Source organism: Bombina bombina, chromosome 3 (assembly GCF_027579735.1).
Source record: "Bombina bombina isolate aBomBom1 chromosome 3, aBomBom1.pri, whole genome shotgun sequence".
Classification (NCBI taxonomy): domain Eukaryota; kingdom Metazoa; phylum Chordata; class Amphibia; order Anura; family Bombinatoridae; genus Bombina; species Bombina bombina.
Genome location: NC_069501.1, coordinates 552,118,877 through 552,130,928, shown reverse-complemented (window position 1 = coordinate 552,130,928; position 12,052 = coordinate 552,118,877). Strand labels below are relative to the sequence as shown.

The window sequence follows — 12,052 nt, the reverse complement described above, 5'->3', positions numbered from 1 at the left end:
TATGGCCTGGATAGCACCTTACATATATGGAAATGCCCAGGGAGGAGCTTGCTGCAAAAAAAACTATGCCTGAATTAAAGGGGTTAATGGGGGTTAAAATAGAAACCGTTTTGCAGGTAAGTTTGGCTGCATTATATATTTAGAAACTTATGTTAGTTCATACTGTTTGCTGTCCCTTTAAAATTGCATGTTCTATCTAAATCATGAAAGAAAAAAATTGAGTTTAATATCTTTAAGTACATCAACTGTTTTACTGTCTCTGTCAAAAAAATCATAAATATTGTTGTACAAATTTTGTTGTAAAATGGTGTTTTGTTTCCTTTCATATTTGATATGAGCTTAAAAGGGACAGTTTACCCAAAAATGTTCTCCCCTTTAATTTTTTTTCTCCAAATTATCCATTTTACCTATTGGAGTGTATTCAATTGTTTACAAGTAGCTCATTTACCCTTATTTTGGCATTTAAAATAGCTGATTTAGCCTGTGGTATCCCTACCTGTATTGAAAGTTTTGAGACTTAAGTCCAGGCTACTGGCAGGCTATTTAAACATTGCCAGCAGAAGAAATTACACAACCAGTGGGGTGTAGAAGACATAACTAATAAAATTATAATTTTCAATTGTTCTCTCTAGGTATTGAGCTTTCTTTGTTTTAAAAACAGATATAAGATAAGAAAGGAAGTGTGTATACACAAAGTGATAACATAATGAGATCTGTAAGGGCAACCAATTTCTAAAGGTTGTGGTTTCAAAGCACAAAACCATCAACTTCATATACACAAATAAACCTGAAAATGCAATTTCTCATACATTCTATACTCTGCAGCTGGTATAATAAGTCATTGGAAATATATCAAGGGAAAACAATTTTACAGTATACTGTCCCTTTAAACATCTAAATCAGATACTCTTTGTTCATCTTAATCATTTTTAATTGTAAAATGTGTAACTTCTATGGATACAACAGTTTTTCTCAATTTAAGGGAATATACAGCAAAATATTTGAGTATTTGAAACAATAACTAATTAATTGACTATACTGATTCTGTAGCAGGTACAATATGTCTAAATTAGATTCAGAAACAGTTATTGATTTTCTGTCGGACATTTTTGTTTTAGTTTGCATTGCCGTGATTTCCAATATATACTGTAGATGTGCTTTAGAGAACATCTTATAAGGTTAAGTCTCTTTACGCTGTAAAACACATGAAGTTCTTTTTAACTATACATTTTTTAAATTGACAAGTTGTAGCAAGATATTTTAAATACTTATTCACTCAAAAAAATATTCAAATTAAATTCCAGTTCCTTAGGGCAAGTTTGTTAAATAAAGTTAGCAATATTGTTGTAGCTGTTCCCCATAAAAGTTAGTTTGTTAGTTATCAAAACAATTTACAATCTTGTAAGGTTAATTAATTCAGTTCTTTATTAATAATTAGTAAACCAATTAATTTTGACTTGTCTCTTTTTTTACATTACTTGCTGCCACTTTTCAGCATCTGTTTCCAATTAGATTTACCATTTCCCCCTTTTATTTTATCATTTAATAGTGTTTTTCTATTCAAAATTTTTAACACCATTTTACATCATAAGAAAACCTGAGCCTTCACACTGTGTACACATTTTCCTATATAGTTAGCATTGATAGAATTTAACAGTGGTACTCCCAAACCATCAGAAAATAAGTTTTTCATCAGTGTTTGGTGACACAGCAGCCATTGTATAGCAATATGTCTGTTTTGGTAGCACTATCTATATGGATCATTATTCTAATCCATCTTACTTTTTGTAACCATGCCACATCCTTTCCGTGTCAGTTTGGCTAAATATTTTGCTGCCGTTGCAAACCTTTAAAGGGACATTAAACACAGATGGTAATATAAAATGATAATCATATATTTAAAAAAGAACTCTGCAATATACTTTCATACATTATTTTGTCCCCTTTCCCTGTAATTCCATTCTGAAATTGTGAGCTTTTCAGTTCCTGTTAGAAGTAGAAATGCAGAACACTGTTATATCCCACACAGCCATTGGCTGCACACTCTAGTGACCTATTTATAACTGTCCCTAATTGGCCACAGAAGAGAAGGTAACCTAAGTTACAACATGGCAGCTCCCAGTGTTTTATAGACACTAAAATTTTACACTTATGTCAATATGAAACTAAAAAATACATCTACATGTTATTCTCAGACTATTCTTTTCTTTGAATGCATCATTCTATCTAGCATTAATTTAGTGTTTAATGTCCCTTTATAAAAACTAATTGCAGCCATACTTTGCCTGTGAATTGGATTGGGTGTGCTACTTGTTTGTGGATTTTGTTGCTAACCATTGTTTGTACTTCTGACTGTTCTTTTGTTTGCTGATTTTGCCTTTTGCCAAGTTTATTGCTGACTTTGGCCTGGTGCCTTACTTTTCCTGGACCTGGATTTTGCACCATAATTGCTAACCTGCTTCTGAAGTCTGCCTATTTCTGATCGTGCTTCTTGATTCTGACTTTGTGCTTATTATGCTGCTTTGCTTTTACCAACCTTGCTTGTCTGATAGCAGGGAATTGAGCTTCCTAATGTAATATGGCCTAGATTGTGAAAATCAGTGCATAAAAGAGTCATGACTATTAAAGTGCCTTTATAGTAGAAAAGGGCTCTTTAATAGTCATTGTTTTCTAACTGTAAAAATAAATAAATCGCAAACTGTGTTAGAACAAAGGACAATGGTCTTTATCTGCAGCTATGTCTAAAATGGTGCAGTGCTTTAACTATCATTTGGTATAGCAGAACTGCCCAAATTCTCAAAATTGATCCCCAAAAATATATATTTTTAAAGTAAACAACCCAAGGTATTGATCTAGGCCAATTTTAGTATATTTCATACCACCATTTGACTGTCAAATTACATCATATAAACAAATTGTTCACTTTTTCACAAACTTTGGCTATCAAACAACAAAACTACTGCAATCATAATACAAATGGTTGTAAAAGCTTCTCTATGCTCCCCTTTGCTCAAAAATGTCAGATATGCATGTAATTTCAATGCATGTAGATTTTTGGTTTATTAGAAGATCCCTAATTGCAGCTTCTCACTACTACACTTCTGAAATTCCTTGCAGTGAAGGGTTTAATAAGTAAGCTGTTATGGGTAAAATGTATTGTAGTGCAGTGATTACCCTCCAACCTAACACCTTCCACCTCCCTGATCCCTCCCAAAAGTTCTCCTCCCACTCGTCACTAGCATCTTTCACCATTTTAGTTACTAGCAGATATTCTACCATTGTTTTTTTCTTTTTCTTATTTATTTATTTTCTGTAGTGTAGGGATCTCTCCTTATCCTCCCACCTCCCTAATCACAACACCATGTTTACTGGGTAACAAGCATTGTTCCCTAAGCTGTTCGCTTCTACACAGCTAAAGTTTTAGTATGCACAGTTTTCCTGGCCCTGCTGCTAGAGATTAGTTTGATTTGTTTTACATATTCTTAAAATGCACTTTTATTGCCCCTGTGCATGCTATAAATCTGTACCACTCATGGGCTTCTGTAGAGCGTGAGGAAGAAGTAGGTGGGCGGAGCAGGCAGCAATGCCGGCTGTACGAGCTGACAATGTCAATTTTCTCTTGATTTTTGAAGAGCTGCATTGATCTGAGCTGTCTCATTCACTCCACTGATCCAGAGCAGTTTTTAGATAAAATTACTGTAAGCAAATTTTAAAACTAAAATGTCTTAATATGTGTTGATTTACATATTAATAATATTTGAGCAAGTATTGGGAAAAAGAGCCCAGAACTCGCAAAAACGTCTTTCGATGAGTTATATGGTAGCGTGTTGTGAAAGGAATATCATTTCCAAGGGTGCAGGGAATCACTATTTTGCTGTTTTCACCTCACCCAAGATCAGTGGCCTCTAATTCAATAATTGTAATGGTGTTATGTGAGGATATTTTCTAATGGTATTTTTTCTATTATTTTCTATATATTTACTATTATTTTATTATTTATTTATAACTGTTATATGTAACTGCATTGATCGAGGGCCAGGATAGCTTAGAATTTACTCTTGTTGACCACTTTGTCATATCTACATTTAAAAGCAGTTCTGAAAACTGAATAAAACTCAATTCAGAAATGAAGATATGATCCTGTGCACTAAATGTAATCTTCATTACAGTTTAAATATCAGGTTAAACCATCAGAATTGTAAATGGAAATGCTGGTTGTCAAAATGTAACACCCACTCCTCTGATTGGTTGACCTTGCCAAACTATTTTCCTCATGACGTTTTACAGTCGTCCATGGTGTTTGTCTTTAGAGGTGGTAAAGAACAACATGGTGGGGGCTTCAAGAATGCTTGGGATAAGCTTAATGCTATTCTACTAACTAAGTTGATACTTTATAAAAAATTTGGGCAGACTTGTTAGCCATCTGGTTCTTGTCTGCTGCCAGAATCTGTTTCTAACACAACATTATCTGACTGTTTTATACCAATTCTACAAGTCACCAAATATGTCAAAGTACTATTAACATTCAATGAAAACTAATTGTTGTGGCTTTTTCTAAATAAACTGGTTGACAATGAAATGTTACTTTATTTTTTTATTATACAAATCTTACAGCCTCTGTGGCATACTTGCTCAAACAACATATATAGTACATATATTTCAGTTAGATAACGCAACCTACCTCACCAAATGAAGTGGGCAATTTGCCCCTGAAACCTCTGCATTTGGTGGGTATATCAGTGTGTTGAACTTGACTTCCTGTTTATAGTTTTTGAAAGATACAGCTGTAAAATGTTTGACTTGGCTTTTCTCTGATAGCAATGCTGAACCTGCCAGATGACTCTATTTAAAGGGATACTAAACCCACATTTTTTCTTTAATAATTCAGATAGAGCATGCATTTTAAGCAACTTTCTAATTTACTACTAATAGGAATAAATTAGAAAGTTGCTTAAAATTGCATCCTCTATCTGAATCATTAAATAAAAAAATTGGGTTTAGTATCCCTTTACAAAGGAAAAGAGATAAATGGCCAGTTAGTGCAAGTGCTTTTTTATTGTAATACAGATAAATACATTGCCCAGCTTTTTAAAGCTCTGTTAAAAAAACAATATGATGTGCCAATATCATGGACTCCTGCTTGTTTAATAGCTTTTTCCTTTAAGACGAAGTAGAGCCAACAGGAGCCAGATAAAGTACTGTAAGCAGGACTATTATACAAAATATCAGACAGGATCTCTGGTTTTGTATAAAATCACTACACATATAAACACGCAAATAACTTTTTTTTAAACATTTTATGTTTTTAATTTAACATATATTATATTCTATTTCACAAATATATTTATTATTATACATTTTGTATAGCAGAAATGTATTTATTGCTTTTAATGCATTTAAAATAACAATACAGATTTTATTCAGAGAAATAATTGTATTTCTATTCACATTAGCATATTTAATATTTGGGTGAAAATAATTACTCTTTATTAATCATTGGTTACAACCCTCTTTGACAGGAAGGGGTTAATATGGGAGGCTTATGAAAAATCAACATACTGATAGCTTAGAAATATATGCAGACAATACTAAAATAAAGAGCCTATAATCATATAAAGATACCATGATCAATTTGGGGATTACTTTTTTTTTATAAAATAACCAGCCTTAAAGGGACATGGAAGTCTTATTAAATTGTCATTGTTCAGATATAAAGTATATTGATATCTTTATGTTGGTCATTTTTTTCTAAGAGTGCAAACTGAGGATGTCTCCGGACTATGCACTTGTGTAGAGCACTATATGGCAGCAGTATTTGCACTATTATATACATATAGTGCTCACAACACATGTACACTTCAGACTACCTCAATATATAAATAGGAAAATTATTTTATAACTACACACATACACTAAATACATTGTATAAGTGTATTATTAAAGTTCCCCCCCCCCTCCCTCTAGTCATGGGTGCGGCCATCTTGAAATCTGGATTTTACTTCATGCCACTGCTGACCTGTTTGTACCTGTGCAGCAACTCTCCCTACCTGCAGTGTAACCTAGGTTACAAAATAGTGGCACCCATCAATAGAGGGAGATGCATGAAATGTAAATGTATTCAGTGTTTAATGTCCCTTTAACTTTGTCTTAAACCTTTAAATTGACATCCATAGCAGATGTCTGTAATGTTTTATGTTTTCATGAAACCCTAATAGATGTTTTATAAAAGCTTATAAAAGTTGAAGTGGTGCTAGGTGAATAAAACAGGACCTAATGACAGACAGACATATTTTTGTGTTTGTTTTCTTGCAAAACAACTGACAAAATGCTCTCTAAATATAGAGTATGTTTTTTTCTAGCATCAAAAGGATAATAATATGGCTACTTTTTATAATTCTGGTTATAATTTTCCAAAGCATAGTAGTAGTACTCAGAATACTTAAAGGGACATAATACTCATATGCTAAATCACTTGAAACTGATGCAGTATAACTGTAAAAAGCTGACAGGAAAATATCACCTGAGCATCTCTAAAAAAATAATAATGAAGAAATGAACAGCAGCCAATCAGCATCAGCAGTGCTGAGGTCATGAACTCTTTTACTGTGATTTCATGAGATTTGACTTAACTCTCATGAGATTTCATAGTAAGCTGAATAGGGAAATAATATGCTTATAAATCCTTTATAATGGGATGTGGCTACCGAGGAACTTTTGATGTAAAATATCTTTCTTTTTTACATAGAGATGTTCAGGTGATATTTTCTAGTCAGCTTTTTACAGCTATACTGCATCACTTTCAAGTGTTTAAACATTTGGGTATTATGGCCCTTTAAATGGACAAGAAACCCAACATTTTTCTTTCAATATTTAGATAGAGAATACAATTTTAAACAATTTTCTAATTTACAGTACTTATTTTATTTGTATTTTCTTCATTCCCTTGGTATCCTTTGTTAAAGGAACAGTAGTGCTAGCTGAACACATCTGGTGAGCCAATGACGAGAAGCATATATGTGCAGCCACTAATCAGCACCTACTTCTCAGTAGTACCTTGATGCTCTTCATCCTACCTAGGTATGCTTTTCAACAAAGTAGAAAAAAAGAACTAAGGACATTAGATGATAGAAGTACACTGGAAAGTCTTTAAAATTGTAGGCTCTATCTAACCATGAAAGTTTAATCTCCAATTGTAATCCAGGCACCATTATCTAAATAGAAGGCAGCGAACAGTGGCTCTGTGAATTCAGCAGTGAACGTGTGTAAGTGTCTCATTGGTTTAGACAATTCATAAAAAGACAGAAGCCCACCCTCATAATCCAGGTAAACTCCAAGATTTGATCCAGTATATGAATCAATATCTTCCTCATCGTTGTCGTGTTCTGCTATAAGTTCACCTTCAATCCAACTTAAGCACCAGGACTTCCAGTTTCTTCCGATTAATGATAAATCTCCTTTTCTCTTTACTGTGTTATAAGTCACTCCTACACACCAGTCCCCTTCACTACTAGTTTGCACTTCCCAGTAATGTTTACCTGTTGTAAATCTATTAGTGGTAAAAACTTGAGTTGTTGTAAACCTCTCTGGATGATGGGGCCGGGACTTTTCTATATCAGTGTGAGAGGCATTTTTTAAGTCATGTGATAATTCAATATTAATGTTTGCTGTGTTTACATTCAGTATCATATTTGAGGCGTCTTTTATAATAAATCCCCTCTTTACCATCAGTTCTGGATAAATGGCACATAGCTTGTGCAGTGCATTCTGCAAAGAGACCTCAATGATGACCTCATCCAGATTATTGTCATGAGCGGTTTCCAGTTGTGCATCACATACATTTTCAATATCAGTAGCAATGCAAATTTGTTTTAGAAAAGTTACTGGGTCTGTAATAGAACACAGCCCCCCAGCTTGATGTATCTTCATTTGCAGGTCATTTGTTTCTAATTCCAGTTTACGGATCAGATCTGCGAGAGGGAATAAAACCTGCTCTTCTTGTCTGGTGATATCTCTTAAAATGTCTTGTTCCCGGGCTAGCAGCACCTCCCGTAAATCCCCAAAAAAGGCTGTAACGTTACCTTTGAAGTAATTTGCCTTTGCTTGCACTTCAGTTTTATGTACCTGTAGTTCCTTAAGTTGTTTATCGGTCTGCGCTTTCTTTAATTTCAGTTTCCTCAACAAATCATGGCACTGTGCATTCTTCTTGCCAAATGCATTGCTTAGCAATTCCACATGATGTCCCCTGTGCTCCGATCCCTCTCTGCATTTCATACATATAATGGATGAATCCTGGAAGCAAAAATACTTTACCAGATCATTGTGAATGAAGCACATTCTGTCCTCTACATTAGCAGTGGGTTCAGTTAAAATATGGTTTGCTGACTTGCTGTGGTTCCTCAAATGGAGCTCACATAAAGAAGCTTCACAGCGTAGACATGTTTTTACAGCAGGTACAGGAGACATGACGCAATAGGTACACAACACTTCTGCACTCATAACTTTTGGCAGACAGGATTGATAATGTTCAATTATATTTTGCAGCTTCAGATTTTTCTGCAGGCATGGACGATTCCTGAACTCTGATCTGCATTCTGGACAAATATAAATTCCTGCTTCTTGCTGGCGGTTAAACAAGCTAGAAATACACTCCTGGCAGAAGTTATGCCCACAAGTAAGCGTTACAGGATTTGTGTAAATGCTCAGACAAATAGAGCAGCTTAACACTTTATCCAGACTAGCTGTAGCCATCCTGAAAGGCAGAGTGAGAATGAAATAAACAGCCTGTTTTTCATCAAGAAGGGTGTGGCTTGTAGTTGGTTTCAATTCAAAGGTTTCTATTTCCTTACCAACCTTTTAAAAGCAAAGAGAAACGAAACTTTTTTTTCACAACTCTTTATTTGCTCTTAGCATATTAAATGTTAAAGGGACATGAAACCCAAAATGCTTCTTTCATGGTTGGTGGCTGCATATATATATATATATATATATATATATATATATATATATATATATATATATATATATATATATATATATGCCTATTTTCATTGGCTTACAAACTTGTTCAGCTCAGCTAGCTCTCAGTCTCAGTAGTGCATTGCTTCTCCTTTAACAAAGGATACCAAAAGAATGAAGACAATTTGATAACAGAAGTAAATTGTAAAGATGTTTAAAATTGTATGTTGTATCTGAATCATAAAAGGAAAAATGTAGGTGTCATGTCACTTTAAGAAGCAGCTATATCTGCAAGCATTTGCAAGCAGAAGTTTAAATCTTACATCACTTTTGACAAAACTCACCAATCACACTTTCAACACTATGGGGCTGATTTCTCAAGCTCTGTATGGAGCTTAATGCCCCTAAACAGAAGTTATGAAGCAGCGGTCTAAAGGCCCCTGCTCCATAACTTGTCCATTTGCTCTGAGGCCGCGGACAGAAATCAACCCGATCGGATACGATCAGGTTGATTGACACCCCCTGCTAGCGGCTGATTGGCTGCGAATCTGCAGGGGGCGGCATTGCACCAGCAGTTCACAAGAACTGCTGGTGCAATGATAAATGCTGACAGTGTATGCTGTCGGCATTTATCGATGTGCGGTGGACATGATACGCTACATCGTATCATGTCCACTCGCACTATGTTAAATAAACCCCAAATGCCATGTTACTGAACAGCAATCCATTATTTTTTTTTAAGTGAGATTGTAACATAAAAATGAAATGCCTTAATATGGGTATGTTAATTTTGTATTAGTATCACTTGTTAATAATGGGTTTATCAGACTGCATCATTATGCAGTCAATGTTGGGATGGCTTTGAGGTAAGCCAGTACTTTATTAATGAATAGTAGAGGGTTTGTTTTTCTTGTTAGCAAATAGTGATCTGCAACAGAGATGATGAGAAGAATTTGTCCTTTATTAAACAGCTGACATTGCTGTTTTTTATTTTAAATGGCCACTGTTAATTAGGCTCAGCATTAACCCAGTAGGGGTATTATGGAGGGGGTTCTGGGATAGTATCCAACATATATAGCTAATTGGAAAGGGGAAAATTGATGGCACCACTTCTATTTTATTAGGTCTGATACCGTTCTGTTTTAGTTTAACTGGCCTTATAACACAGTAACTACAGTAGAAGGTGCTGTATATCAAATGATTAATATTTACTAAAATCAGTTACAGAAACTGAACAAAAAGGTTGATACTGATAAGCATTCATGTGAGACCCAAAAGAACATGTTATGATATATGGGCGTGTGCATCATAAGACAATTAAAACATAAAATTTTATAAGCATATTGTTAAAAAAAATTAGTATAGTGCTATACCTCAATTATATAAACCCGGATAACATAATGGTATAATGGTTTAATAATAAGCAGCTTAGGTCTGGGAAAGGCTGATACAAAAATTAAATGCCCCACTCCAATATAATGAAATTATGATCCGCTGATAGTAATCCAGTACTATCAGTTATGTAAAATCATTATTGCCCACAAGTTAATTAAATACATCTCTCAGAATAGATATAACCCCTAATTATATGCTGATGGTAGTTAGCATATAGGGTGGTTAAACAAATTATTATATGTACTATCTCACAAAGTATCTCATTCAACTATAATAAACACTATTATCATAGGGCTAAACAGATACAGTGATAATATATACACAATGTTCATACATAGATACACTGTTACCACCGGTCTGAGTAGATACACTGATATTGATGCGTAATCAGCATTAATGAATACGTCTGAGGATACTGTTATGAGATTGAGGTTAACTGTAGGTCTGGTGATCGGATGCAGGGCCGTCTTTAATATTGACTGGACCCTGGGCAAACATTTTCTTGCCCCCCCACCCCATGTAATTTCACTCTCCACCCCAAAATCCTAAAAAACAACTAAATCAATTTTTTTTTTTTTTTTAATTATTAGCCCAGCAGTGGATCATCCACTGCTGGGCTAATCATTTAAAAAATGAAATAAATTGCAATATGTGAAACTGGACGTAAGCAGTACTAATAAGTAAATAAATATATAAATTCCTCCACTGTGGATTAATTTAATATTCTTTTGAATGTGATTCTGGTGTGAAGTTAGCTGGTTATAGAGATTTAGGGCAGCCAACAGGAGCAAAGCAAGTTAAAGACTGAGGAGGAAGCATGGAGGTGCAGACAAATATAAGTTTACTGACTGGAACAACAGAACTACTATGGGAAGCTGTAAAATCTGAGACAGAGAGAAAACAAAAACTATAACAATAAACCTTACATTAATGTGTGAAGTATCAGCATGACACTATACTTCAGCCACAGCCTTCAGCCACAGCAGCACCCTCTCACCCTGCACTAGACAATGCTGCATGGGGAGGGGCATGTGTGCACTCACTTATTCTTCCCACTGACACCGTTCTACAAAGCACTGTTCCCCTAACAAACTTCAGTTAGTTGATCTTAGGGTCACAGCAGAAAGATCAGGGCTAAGGGGACCAGCAGACTGGATGCTGTCTGGATACAGTGTGAAATGAGTCACGCAGCCTCAAGACTGCAGATAGCAGTGTATGCAGCTGCACAGATGCTCAAATCCTCACATGCCTGCTGCTCCAGCTTTCTGCTGCATGCGCCTACAGTCAGCTCTACCCAGAAACAATCCCCACCACCAGAGCAGTTACCTGGTAACATTGGTAACCCCAGTAGGACATTTTCTGATGCAATGGGAATGGCTGGATGCAGAGTTAGGGCTTTGCATTCAGTGCTGCACAGTGCACATCTGAAACAGCACATGGCAATAGCTTGGCATGTCACGTGACACCCGCACAGTCTGGCACAGTTTAAAAAAATATATATATATATATAAGCAGAGTACTTTTGACTATGACAGAATGTGTGTGTTCCCCATGTCACATCAGCAGTCTGGTTGAACCATTAACCATTTTTTTTTAGGACTCTTGGGCCCCTCAACAGAGACTGGGCCCTGGGCAGCTGCCCCTTTTGCCCTGTGTTAAAGACGGCCCTGATCGGATGTTATAAGCTGTGTTCACAGCGTAA

General features: G+C 35.3%; 1 protein-coding gene across 1 annotated transcript; it reads right to left on the bottom strand.

Moving 5' to 3' along the window:
• Nucleotides 1-4,581: 4,581 nt before the first annotated feature.
• LOC128653656 (E3 ubiquitin/ISG15 ligase TRIM25-like) lies at nucleotides 4,582-8,780 on the bottom strand. The gene has a single exon (XM_053707072.1). The coding sequence runs from the start codon at nucleotides 8,746-8,748 to the stop codon at nucleotides 7,180-7,182; it is 1,569 nt and encodes a 522-aa protein (XP_053563047.1). The 5' UTR covers nucleotides 8,749-8,780; the 3' UTR covers nucleotides 4,582-7,179.
• Nucleotides 8,781-12,052: the final 3,272 nt, after the last annotated feature.

Bases quoted from the DNA above. Each gene is read 5' to 3' on its own strand.
- LOC128653656 (XM_053707072.1), bottom strand. From the start codon at position 8,748: ATGGCTACAGCTAGTCTGGATAAAGTGTTAAGCTGCTCTATTTGTCTG.